Source organism: Hemitrygon akajei, chromosome 23 (assembly GCF_048418815.1).
Source record: "Hemitrygon akajei chromosome 23, sHemAka1.3, whole genome shotgun sequence".
Classification (NCBI taxonomy): domain Eukaryota; kingdom Metazoa; phylum Chordata; class Chondrichthyes; order Myliobatiformes; family Dasyatidae; genus Hemitrygon; species Hemitrygon akajei.
Genome location: NC_133146.1, coordinates 51225331 through 51237404, shown reverse-complemented (window position 1 = coordinate 51237404; position 12074 = coordinate 51225331). Strand labels below are relative to the sequence as shown.

Here is a 12074-nt window from a genome sequence, read left to right as displayed (position 1 = left end):
TCTACAACTTGTCTGCATCACGATTCTGCTCTTACCCCTTCAACAAAATTTCCTTCTCTACAACTTTATTTACAACTGACAAAGCATACAATATACACAGCACTTTGCAAAAGTCTTATGTATATATATAGAGCTAGGGTGTCTAAGACTTTTGCACAATTTTGTAATCATTTTATGTATTGCACTTTACTGCTGCCACAAAAAAAATCATGACATACCCGGTACTTGAGTGAGGATGAACCTGATTCTGATAAGAATCTCTATTCTAGACTGAGAGTGGGAAGGGAGCAGGGAAAGGGGAATCATCGTTGAGAAAAAGGGGAGGGAGAGGGGAGGAAGCGGGAAGCACTGGAGAAACATCCTGTAATGATCAATAAACCAATTGTTTGGAACCAAATGATCTTGCCTGATGTCTCAGGGCTGGGTGTGTCTGCATCTGCGCCACCGCCCCCACCCCCGGTCCCTGGCACTCCTTCTCTCACAAGTGTCCCACACCCCTCCCATGGTGCTCCACTCTCACCATTCCCAACATCCTTTGCTCCTGCCAGATTTACAAACTCACCCTTCACTCCACTTTGACAAATATGGTACTGTGCAAAAGTCTTAAGCAATTTAGCTATATATATATATATATATATGTGCCTACGACTTTTGCACAGTACTGTATTTAACCAGAAATGTTAACTCCATTTCTCTTTCCACAGATGCTGCCTGACCCGCTGCGTGTTTGCACCTTTTCCTGTTTTTGTACCATGTGATTGAACTTCTTGTCTTACGATAGAGTCCCCCACAACTTAGCTGGTCGTTGTCACAACATCATAATCTGATTCTTTGCTCCTAAAATCAAATAAAACACATGAAGGGAATTCAGGGAATTGAACTCCCTGAAAAACAATTCAAAGACATTTAGCTATTTTAGTCAGTCTTGAGGATTTTTTTAATTTGCTGGGATGGAGCTAGTAAACCTGACTGGATATCATCAAATGTATCAAATGGGGAGTAATGGCAAATAAATTTCTATGAGAATTGATAAATAAATATCTGATAAAGCCCAGCTCCACACTGATCGTAGCTTGGTAAATAATTATGATACTAAGAATAGAAACAGAGAGGCCTAAACATTACCTCCTTCCTCTTATTTTCAGAGAGGGCAACGGGAAATGATGGACAGATATGATAGCAGTAAAATAAGAAGGGACGAGTTGTCTTTTTTTAACTTCAGTTTTTTTATTGAAAGTTGAGAACAGCCTTTGTAAAACAGGAAGTGATACAGTTTTGCTGAAGACACTTTATAGCAATCAGATTTACTGATTCAGAACATGTCCTGCATCTTGAAAAAAATCTTGCGTCTAGATAAAAACCATGTTACAAGCAGTAATGTTCTCCAAATCATTTCAGCAACTGTAGCCCATGTTTTCACTGCATGTAAGCAGTCTTTTTATACAGAATATGCACCCAGATTTGCTAGCATAAATTCCATTATGTTTAAAATGCCCAGATTCGCCACATATAACTGTAGCGTTTATTGTATAAGCTTTTGAAGTAAGGCAAACAGGTTACGCCATGTTGCATTATTGCTGCTACTAATGGTCTGAAAAATGCATTTGACCACTGCATTTCGTGGCGCTGCTCGTGTACTTGACAGCATTTCATGAGTTGCTAGGTCTTAACATAAAACAATTGATTGTGCTCCCATCAGATTCCTTTGCACATGCAGGTAGTACTGTATAGGGATAAATATTGCTTGGTCTACATTTGGAAAAAAAAGTTTAAAATACTTTCAAGTTCTTTTTCTTGGAATTCCTGTAATTCCAGAAAATGCAATATCCTAACAAAGAATGTCACACTCACAAAAGTGCAGGCTCTCCATAACCTTGCCTCATTTATTGTTATCTATTCCCTCCAGGTCCACTTGATATCAAAAGCACTGGTTTTACCTTTAATGTCCAATAGAACTAATTTTCATTTAAGCTGATTGTGAAGGATGAGACTGAAACACTTAGTTAAATGTCAGTGATAGAAAATAACCCTTGCACTGTGTTGAACAATTTTAATATAAACTAACAATGCCGAGTGGGTTTTCTTTAAAATGGTCATAATACAAGTCCGTTATGGACACCCTGAGTCTACAGTAGACACAACCAGAAATCTGGTGGCATCCAAAGTTAATGATGCCAACTCTCCTGATTTTGGCAGGATTTCAGGTAACTTCCATAAGTAGTACATTTTCAACCTGTATATATTTATATAAGAACTCCTCTTACTTATCATTCCAAGCCAGTATAATATTTTTGAATTACACTGATAATATTAATTAATCTATCTCTCTTCTCTCCTTATTGTCAAAATCTGGAGCAACTCCCATTTAAGATTGTTAATGACATTTGGCTGGGAGCCTATCGATAAGCCTTGTAAAGATACCAGCCGCTCTGTGGAAACTTGCAGCACAGAAGGCAGCTGCTGTGCCTGTGTTCATTCTGAAAGACAATACCACCACGTCTCTGTGCCAGCAAGTGCAAACATAATACAGACCCAGGTTGGGCTCCTCTCTTTCTTTTCCACTCCCTGGAAGTGGGAGGAAGGAATATCTGTAGTACTGTACAGGCATCAGTGGTACAAACATGCTGGAGAGTGTTGCCAACAGTCAAAACCAGAGCAGCCCGTTTTCACGCACTGCGCCCGAGGAAAGGATAGCAAAAAGGTTCACTTGCACGAAAGAAAATGAAAAGACGCACAAAATAAACGTCAATAAGGCCTTAAAAAAAAGTGGGTGTAGATGAAGAAAATGCATCTCAAACGAGAAGAATGCAAGTATGTAGCATGTGACAGATTGAATTTGTGGCATGAATCCACCGAGATCACAGTTTGGGGTGTAAAGTTGGCATTTGTTAGACTTTCATTTACTGGATTTGGTGGGGTGTGAGTGATGAAGGGACACCTACTAAACAAAAATTAGAAATGTCATTAACATTGTATTGAATATTTTTAAAAACTATGATTAGGCTTGTATTGAAAATGTGCAGTGTGACCCTGTTGAGCTTTCCACCTCCAGGACATGGACAATTTTAACTGCGGTACCACAAACAGGTTAAAAACTAATAATTACCAATTGATTGCCCCATTAAACCATGACTTTCTGACCCTCTGCTGGCAAGTTCATCTTTTAGGTATGGGCATGTTAGATATGAAGCTTTTCACAAAGTGCCTTGAAGCACTATTCAAAACACTAAAAAATGCAACAAACTGCAGAGTTTTATAGATCACTTCTGCTCATGCACTCTAGAACCTGAAAACCTAGTTGTTTTCTATTTGCTCAATGTCTAGTTCACCATCCAGCTGAAATATGTCCTGTATTTCATTTCCACTCCTCCATGAATCTTTGTCGTTCTTGCCTCTTTGACAGCTTTGCTTCACAGTTCCAAACACTTTTGTTTCCTCCCTGCTGGATTCCCCTTTGCCGGTGGAGGGCTTCTCCAAGTCCACGTGATACTGTGGTTCAGGACTGCAGGTGGGTGTTGCGCCCGGATGGGGAGAAGAGTCATAAAGGCGGGACGTCCACGCCTTTCCTGTCGATGCATTCAGTTCCCACTGGCAGCCATCGTTCCCAGTGCTGCCCGCGGAGTTGGGGCTGTGAAAGTTCCTGAGGTTCTAGAAAGAGGAATCAAAGAAAATACAGTGAAAATCTATTTTTTCACAATTCAAAGGGGGTCTGAAGACAAAAAGAATGTTTTACATTAAAAAGATGTGCCTAATTCCTTCATTGTAATACAAATGACAGTATATTAACTGGCTGCATCATGGCCTGGTAGGGAAAAATCAATACCTTTGAACAGAAAATCCTACAGAAGGTAGTGGATTCAGCCCAGTATAACATGGGTAAAGTTCTCCCAACAAGTGAGCACATCTACATGAAACTGTCATGGGAAAGCAACGTCCATCATCAGAGATCTCCACCACCCAGCTCATGCTCTCTTCAAGTTCAAGAACAGTTATTACCCCTCAACCACCACTCTCTTGAATAAAAGGGGATAACCACACTCACTTGCCCCATCATTGAAACGTTCCTACACCACTGCTTTTACTTTAAGGACTCTTTATCTCATTATCTTGTGTTCTCATTATTTATTGCTATTAATTAGATTTGCATTTGCACAGCTACTTGTTATCTGCACTCTGGTTGATCTTTCATTGATTCTATAGCTTTGCTGAGTATGCCCACAAGAAAATGAATCTCAGCATTGTATATGGTGACGTATATGTACTTTGATAATAAAATTTACTTTGAACTTTGAAATTAAGACTATAATTCTGCTATTTGTTCCCAGACTTATGAAGTTTAACATAAAGTGTTCTGATGGACCACATGGATATAATTTTTTTTAAACTTCACAGAATTGTTTTAAGAAGAGTTAGCACATCTTGTTCTTGGCGAAGGTAAATCCAGCGATGTTTACTGATCTGATTCCAAAACGATTAATGATTAATGCTGAGGAAGTGACTGATTGCCTTTCTCTTCCAAACAAAGTAAACTTGCTTTAGACAGAGTGGGAGAGAATGCACAAGTGAAGCTGAGGAGCAAAATTTCCATTCCATCTGTACAATCTGAATTCTTATTCCAAGTGGACTTCAGTTCAGCATTTACATGAATCTCCAGCCAAGAAAGCCATAGGGTTAACACATGAAGCACCCTCTGTAAATATTAATACAGTTGCTGCCTTTGGTAAAACATCTCTGATGTAGTAATATCATTAGCAGAAGTGCTCTTTGACTGTCTGCAGAAAACAATGAGACAAGAAATCCCACTTTACAAAGTATACTTTTGTAAAAATAACTAAGTCCTACTATTGGATTTTCCTAAAGAAACTGAGCAGGAATCAAGCAAAAATATCAGCACACCAGATGGATGGTTTCCTGAGATTTTTGGCAAAGTGCTTAAAAACTGAATTCCAAACACAATACAAAGTGTAAATATACAGAATGCAATCAAGAAATGTGAAAATTTTAGAACAGGTCAACAGGAAACAAAATGTATTGGTCAGAATCGCTTGCTAGAACCTAGCATCAAAGTTTTTGTTTTAGTTACTGTTTCCATGAGGCATGATTTTTCTTCTTGTTTATATAAAGGTGGGATTCATCTGGAATGAACATTGAAAATGTCTGTCTCGTGTATGCCCTCGCTCAATTTTATAGGACTCTTCCATGGAAAATAGCAAAAGAAAATTCCATTAATTAAGATACCCCAAGTACAAGCATGAATTTGTCTTAGGCAACATGAATTTAATATTCACTTGTGATCCACACTTTTCTTTAATTCATTAAATGTAAAGTGCATGCTTTGATGTTTGAAAATATTACAGACACTGCTGGAATATCAAATTCAGCCTTTCAGCTTCAGCTGGAAAAGAACGCAAGAGAGTTACAATACTGTTACAGAGATACTTGGCCATCCTGAAATGCACTCAAAATCTAGAACCTTCCAACACTCACATCATCACTAATAGTCTACATCCACACACGATGTCAAGCTAATGATAAGGTCCCTGAAGCAGGAAGACTTGTGGATAAAAAGTGAATTAGGAAGGATTTGAGTTGCATTTTCTGAGTTAAGGATCACAGAAAAAATTGAGAAGAGTTTGGTCTCCATTCCTCTTTTCACTTCTTTGCCCAAGTAAGTATTGCTTCTATGGAAAATCAAACCTGTCAACAAGATGCTCCAGGGTAAAGTGAAGTGCAAGGACATCAATCATATTGGACATGAAAACCTTCAGCCTTTCTTGTTACTTAAGCACAATTCTATCCAAACAACCACAATTCACTCCAGCGAGCACCAAAGATAATAACCATGTTACAGATGAGGGCAAGATTTCAAAAATCTCATCCCAGATCTAAAACACTTGCATTGTCCTTTTGTTAATTGGACCTTCTACATGAACCAAGTGGCACAGGTGGAGACATCGAATGACAGCAGAGAAACAGGCTCCTCACCCCAGTCTGATCTCATCAGGATCAGCAGTGGGCACCTTCATAAAGACAGGCTGCACTGGCAAATATTCACAAGAACAAAACAGTAATCACTGAAGAAATGTTTCCAGAACCAGATTTCTCTCTTTATCCCCCTCCCCAACCTACTCACCTACCAACCCCTACCCACGAGTTGAGGGACTCCAAGGCCTGTTAATGAATCCCGGTTGCTCCATTGGCTCAGAACGGATAACTCAACCAAAGCTGTAGATCAAGTCTACATGCAGCATCCTCTTCCGCAGGGCCCACTGGTAACGAAACTAGTGTTTGACAAGCCTTCACCACCTTGTAGTTCAATCTACTTAAAACTTAGTCAAACAGCAACTTCGCAGAAGTAAACGTTAAATATTCAAGGTAGGATATTACGACTTACAACACCAGAGAGAGAGGAGAAATCTCATGCAGTAACTCCCAAACAGCTGGCACTTCCACCTCAACCACCTCTCACGTTGTGTTTGCAGCTCTCATAGTGATTTGAAAAGAGAAAGCCGCATCTTCACCTTGCCAGCACCAGCATTTTAAAAGAAGAGGTTTATCCTTTGTTAATGTGATCTGTCCGAAATCTCACCTCTCTCTGCTGCCGGCAATCACTTTTTAAACAACAGGACACTGCAGATTAGTTTGCTGTAGTTGCAGTGCTCTGATTTGACAGACTTTCTGTAAACACACACTAACCTGGATTGAAAGTATCGCAAACACGTTAGGTCAGGATGAATTTACGTATTAGCACTTTGGTCTGAATGATAAAACCATAAGACCAGGATTAGGTTATTTGACCCATTGAGTTTGCTCTGCCATTCAATCAAGGCTGATTCACTACTCCTTTCAACCCCATTCTCCTGCCTACTCCCCATAACCTTTTATGCCCCTACTAATCAAGCACCTGTCAACGGAGGTGAAAAGACTTGGCCTCCACAGCCATCTATGGCAATGAATTTCACAGATTCACCACACTCCGGCTAAAGAAATTCCTCCTCATTTCTGTTTTAAAATGATGTCCTTCTCTACTGACACTTTGCTCTTGAGTCCTAGCCTCCCCCACTGTTGGAATTATCGACTTTATCAAGGCCTTTCAATATTCCATAGATTTCAATGAGTTCCCTCCTCATACTTCTGAACATCAAGTACAAGACCGGAGCAAGATTCAAGGTACTGATAATAGTTTGTGTCCTTGGTATTTGTCTAGTGTCATAAATTATGCATAAAGGAAAAAGTCCATATCCGTGTTCAATGCAGATCCAAAACTCTCTTCAAATGAATTGGATTGAACGAGAGGGCCAAAAACAAACTTTATTCAGATCCTCAGCACAGGTCATCAGGGGATGCTCCGGACTGAACGGCAAGCTCAGGGCAAAGGGAGAGATCCAATGCATTTTGTTCTACTGTATTGCAACGTGTACGAATTCTGAACGGGCTGACATGTACACTGAGGTCAGCTGTTGGTTCTCTGTAATCCCTTCCACAAGCAGTCCACGCCATTATTTTTAGTCCTGCCTACAAAACTGTTCACGGTTGCTTTGCCTGCTAATAATCCTGCTGCTATCTGCAAGGAGTTTCTCTGTTCTCCCTGTGACTGTGTGGGTTTCCTCCGGGTGTTCCGGTTTCCTCCCGCGTTCCAAAGACGTACCGGTTGATAGGTTAATTGGCCATTGTAAACTGTTCCGTGACTGGGCTAGGGTTAAATCAGGGGTGCTGGGCGGTGTGTCTCAAAGGGCTGGCAGGGCCTACTCCACACTATTTTATTTAGTTATTTATTGAGATACAGCATGGAATTGGCCTTTCCGGCCTTTTGAGCCATACTGCCCAGCCATCCCTTAACCCTAGCCCAATCACAGAAACATAGAAAACCTACAGCACAATACAGGCCCCTCGGCCCACAAAGTTGAGCCAAACATGTCCCAACCTTAGAAATTACTAGGCTTGCCTATAGCCCTCTATTTTTCTAAGCTCCATGTACCTATCCAAAAGTCTCTTAAAAGATCCTATCGTATCCGCCTCCACCACCGTTGCCGGCAGCCCATTCACGCACACACCACTCTCTGAGTAAAAAACTTACCCCTGACATCTCCTCTGTATCTACTCCCCAGCACCTTAAACCTGTGTCCTCTTGTGGCAACCATTTCAGCCCTGGTAAAAAGCCTCTGACTATCCAAACGATCAACGCCTCTCATCATCTTGTACACTTCTATCAGGTCACCTCCCATCCTCCTTTACTCTAAGGAGAAAAGGCCGAGTTCACTCAACCTATTCTCATAAGGCCTGCTCCCCAATCCAGGCAACATCCTTGTAAATCTCCTCTGCACCATTTCTATGGCTTCCACATCCTTCCTGTAGTGAGGTGACCAAAACTGAGCACAGTACTCCAAGCGGGGTCTGACCAGGGTCCTATATAGCTGCAACATTACCTCTCGGCTCCTAAATTCAATTCCACGATTGATGAAGGTGATATAATGGCCAATTAACCTACCAACTGGTACGTCTTTGGAACGTGGGAGGAAACCCACACAGCCACGAGGAGAACCATATAAACTCCTTACAGGCGATGGCAGGAATTGAACCCGGGTCACTGGTACTGTAAAGCGTTGTGCTAACCACTATGCTACTGTGCCACAATAAATAAATAAATAACTCGATTTATTTCCATACAATTTATGCAACAATTAACTACAATGGATTCTGAAAAGACAATCTTCAGTTATAGAATCATAGAACAGTACAGTACAGAAACAGGTCATTCAGCCCATCTAGTCTGTGCTGAACCATTTAAACTGCCCACTCCCATCGACCTGCACTGGGACCATAGCCCTCCACATCCCCACCATCCATTATCAAGACTAACTTATGTAAATGACAGCCTGCATCGATAGAACAAAAGCATTTTCTCTTCGTGTTTTCTGACATCATAATTAATAAGTGTTCGGAACCTAACAGTGTCATTTTGCTCAGCTTTTCATCTTATTAAAAAGTGGAATCAGCCTTGCAGGGTGAACTGAAAATAGCAACATCTCCGACCATGCAGATCTCTCTGTACTAATGCTATATTTAGTGCAAAAAAACAAACAGATATGTAAGGAACCAAAGGCTCTTACCCAATGCATATTCTCATTGGAAATTCAATGAAAGGTATATAGGAAGAGTTATACAACAGCAGGACAATCTGCTCCGCTCACCACATTAAATGTAAATTGATTCAAAATTATATTCAGAAAAATATTTAAAATGATGTTAATCTAGAGTGTGCAACAGCTATTCCAACAAAAGAAACTGGAGAGGAAAGTACTAAAATGGCATTTCAAAGAGAGTATGGCAAGGTATCTGTGAGGAAATGGTGAACAGCAAGATTTCCAGATGCATCGGGACAGCGTGGCAAAGGTTGCCGGATCTCAATTTGCACAAGCTGTTTTCTAAATGTACTCATTCATGAGATGCAGGCTAGTGGGCTGAGGCAGCACTTACTTGCCAAGTTATGGAGAGCTAGCAAACAGCAAGTATTTCTTCACACAGGAGATCAGCAGTTGGGACAGGGAGGGTGATTGAGATCAACAGGTTGAGTTCAGTTAAGATAGCTAGATGCTGTAATGTTGTGGCTTTCAACCTGGGAGCCCAAAGGCTATTTATAAAGAATCCATGAGGGCAGTCTATAATGTAAATAGACTGTTTGAGTCAGGACATTTGACAGAGCGTCAAACTCAAGGTGAAGCCTTACCTTTCTATACCATTCAACAATTAACTTGGCTTGAAGCCACCTCAATGTCTTCTTCAATGAAGTTAAAGTTGATGATGTATTTATTGTGTGAATAATGAGACCAGGCCAGATCCTTCAGAAAAATAGGAAAGAAGAGTGGAAGACAGTGACTGAAAGAGGGTTAGTTTGACACTAACTCTAGTGGATTGGTTACCCTGGTAATTCACAATATTACCATGGGACCGTGCTGATTTTCACTGTAAAGTGTCAATACATGTGAAACACGTCTAATTCTAAGTTATACCCGCATTTCTTCGGATTTTGACAGTGATTCTGCCAAATTCCTTTCCTTCTCCTTAACATAGACCTACCTTCATGAAAGATCAGCTCAGACAAACTTCTTGAAATTATGGCAGTTTGCAAAGTTGTACCTCCAGTGCTTTATTGAAATTTTTTCCTGTCATTTTCTTGAATAACTTTTTGGATTGACATTATGTAACTAAAACATTAGTAGATTTTTAAATAATCTGCAGTTGACAGACTTTACATATAGATTGATGGCTTTAAAATGTATTTACATGCAGAGACAGAATTATGATCACAAACAAGATAGAATCTGCAGATGCTGGAAATCCAAGCAACACACACAATATGCTGGAGGAACTCAGCAGGCCAGGCAGCATCGATGGGAAAAAGTACAGATGGGGTTTTGGGCCAGTCCCGCTGAAGGGTCTCGGCCAGAAACACTGACTGCACTTTTTACCATAGACACTGCCTGGCCTGCTGAGTTCATATTTATGGTGTTCAAAACAGACATCATAATTCTGTGCATTTTGTGTGGGTTGCACAGAATTATGATGTCTGTTTTGAACACTTGGCTAATGCCTCAACTGTTGATGCTGGTTTGTGATTATTGTACAGGCTTCTAGACCTCTCACTCAAACAGTAGTGCAAGTGGTGTCTTTGAATATTTTTAACACCCAGTTAGCACAGGGGTGAAAGGTTTGCACAGGTTAAGGATGATTTTCCAGAGTGGCTCAGCAAGCTTGAAGGGTCAAAGGTCCTCATCCTGTTTTTTGTCTGCATATTTATATCTATGTTAGTGAGACGCTTATGAAATTTCAGTAGGGTAATTGGGATGGAGTTACATACAAGAAAATCCAGGCAATGACCGATGCTCTCCAATAAAGGAGAGTACAAGTTCCTTCCCTTGATATACTACGTAGCGTTATGATTAGCTGATACCCTACAGCTGGCCACATCCTGAGAGTGGAGATAGGCTCTTAAATTAGTACAGGTGTCAAAGGATATGAGGAGAAAGCAGAAGAATGGGGTTGAGTGGGATAACTCGATGGGACAAATGACCTAATTCTGCTCCTAAGTCTTGTGAATTCAAAAGAGAATTCACAAGGAAGGATACCATCACAGTCTTGAATTGTGCCTTGCAGATGGTTTGTGAAGCAAGGAAGTGAACCGCTTGTCACAGAATACAGAGGATTTACCTCTCGAGTCCACAGAATCTTTCCAACACACATAGGGCACAAATCAAAAATACTCTCCCACAATGAACTTCAATATTCAGGTAACTCTGCATCACTCAAGACTCACCAGCCTGTTCGATTGCCTGCCAATCCATGAGCCTAACATAAGATTCATGCACCAGGACAGATCAATGTTTCGCGCTTGGCTGTTTCCCTAAACTCATTTCTCTAAATGAGTTTCCTGTTTCAGATTTCAGTTTCAAAGAACATTTTTTATCAAAGCAGGTGTCTGAGATTGGTCCTCCGGCAGGCAGCCACAAAACAAAGAAACACCATGGAACCCGTTCAGGAAAACATCAAACACCCAACACGTGAGGAAAAAAGAACAGATTGTGCAAACAGCAAACAAACAACGCAGAGAACATCAAACATTAAAGCAGCAGTATTCAGTTTAGTTCAGATCAGCACCACTCCGCTGGCCAATGAAGGCCAGACGGCCATTCCTGGCCGAAGCACCCCAGTCCACATCAATGACCCCGACCAAACTGGTCAAAAGCAGCAAAAATAACGAGTAACCAGTGTTACGAATGTGCCACAACTCTGAGGGGCCGAAGGGTACAAAGTCGCCCCCCCCCCCCCCTCCTTTTTGAGAATCGCAAGATCGCTATTAATTCGGGTATGGGACCCAGGAAATGAGAGAGAATCCACAAGGTTTTGGAATGTGTCCTGGCCTCAGTGAAACAAAGCCACGGATAACGGCTATTGTCTCTTGGAGACGGAATTGTGTATTGAGTACTGTACTATTCATTGAAGCCCTCAGGGGACGACCAGAGTGGGCTGGTTGAGGGATCGCATCATCCCAACCTAATTGACATCTGAGACCCCGT

General features: G+C 41.0%; 1 protein-coding gene across 4 annotated transcripts in view; it reads right to left on the bottom strand.

The window, feature by feature from the left end:
- Positions 1–1213: 1213 nt before the first annotated feature.
- The window catches only part of fam53b (family with sequence similarity 53 member B), a 127401-nt gene continuing 116540 nt past the window's right edge, over positions 1214–12074 (bottom strand). For all 4 annotated transcript variants that reach the window (XM_073027622.1, XM_073027621.1, XM_073027619.1 and 1 more), the window contains one exon: positions 1214–3648. In XM_073027622.1, the coding sequence (XP_072883723.1) occupies positions 3295–3648 (354 nt within the window). In that variant the 3' untranslated portion in view covers positions 1214–3294. The remainder of the gene's footprint in view (positions 3649–12074) is intronic.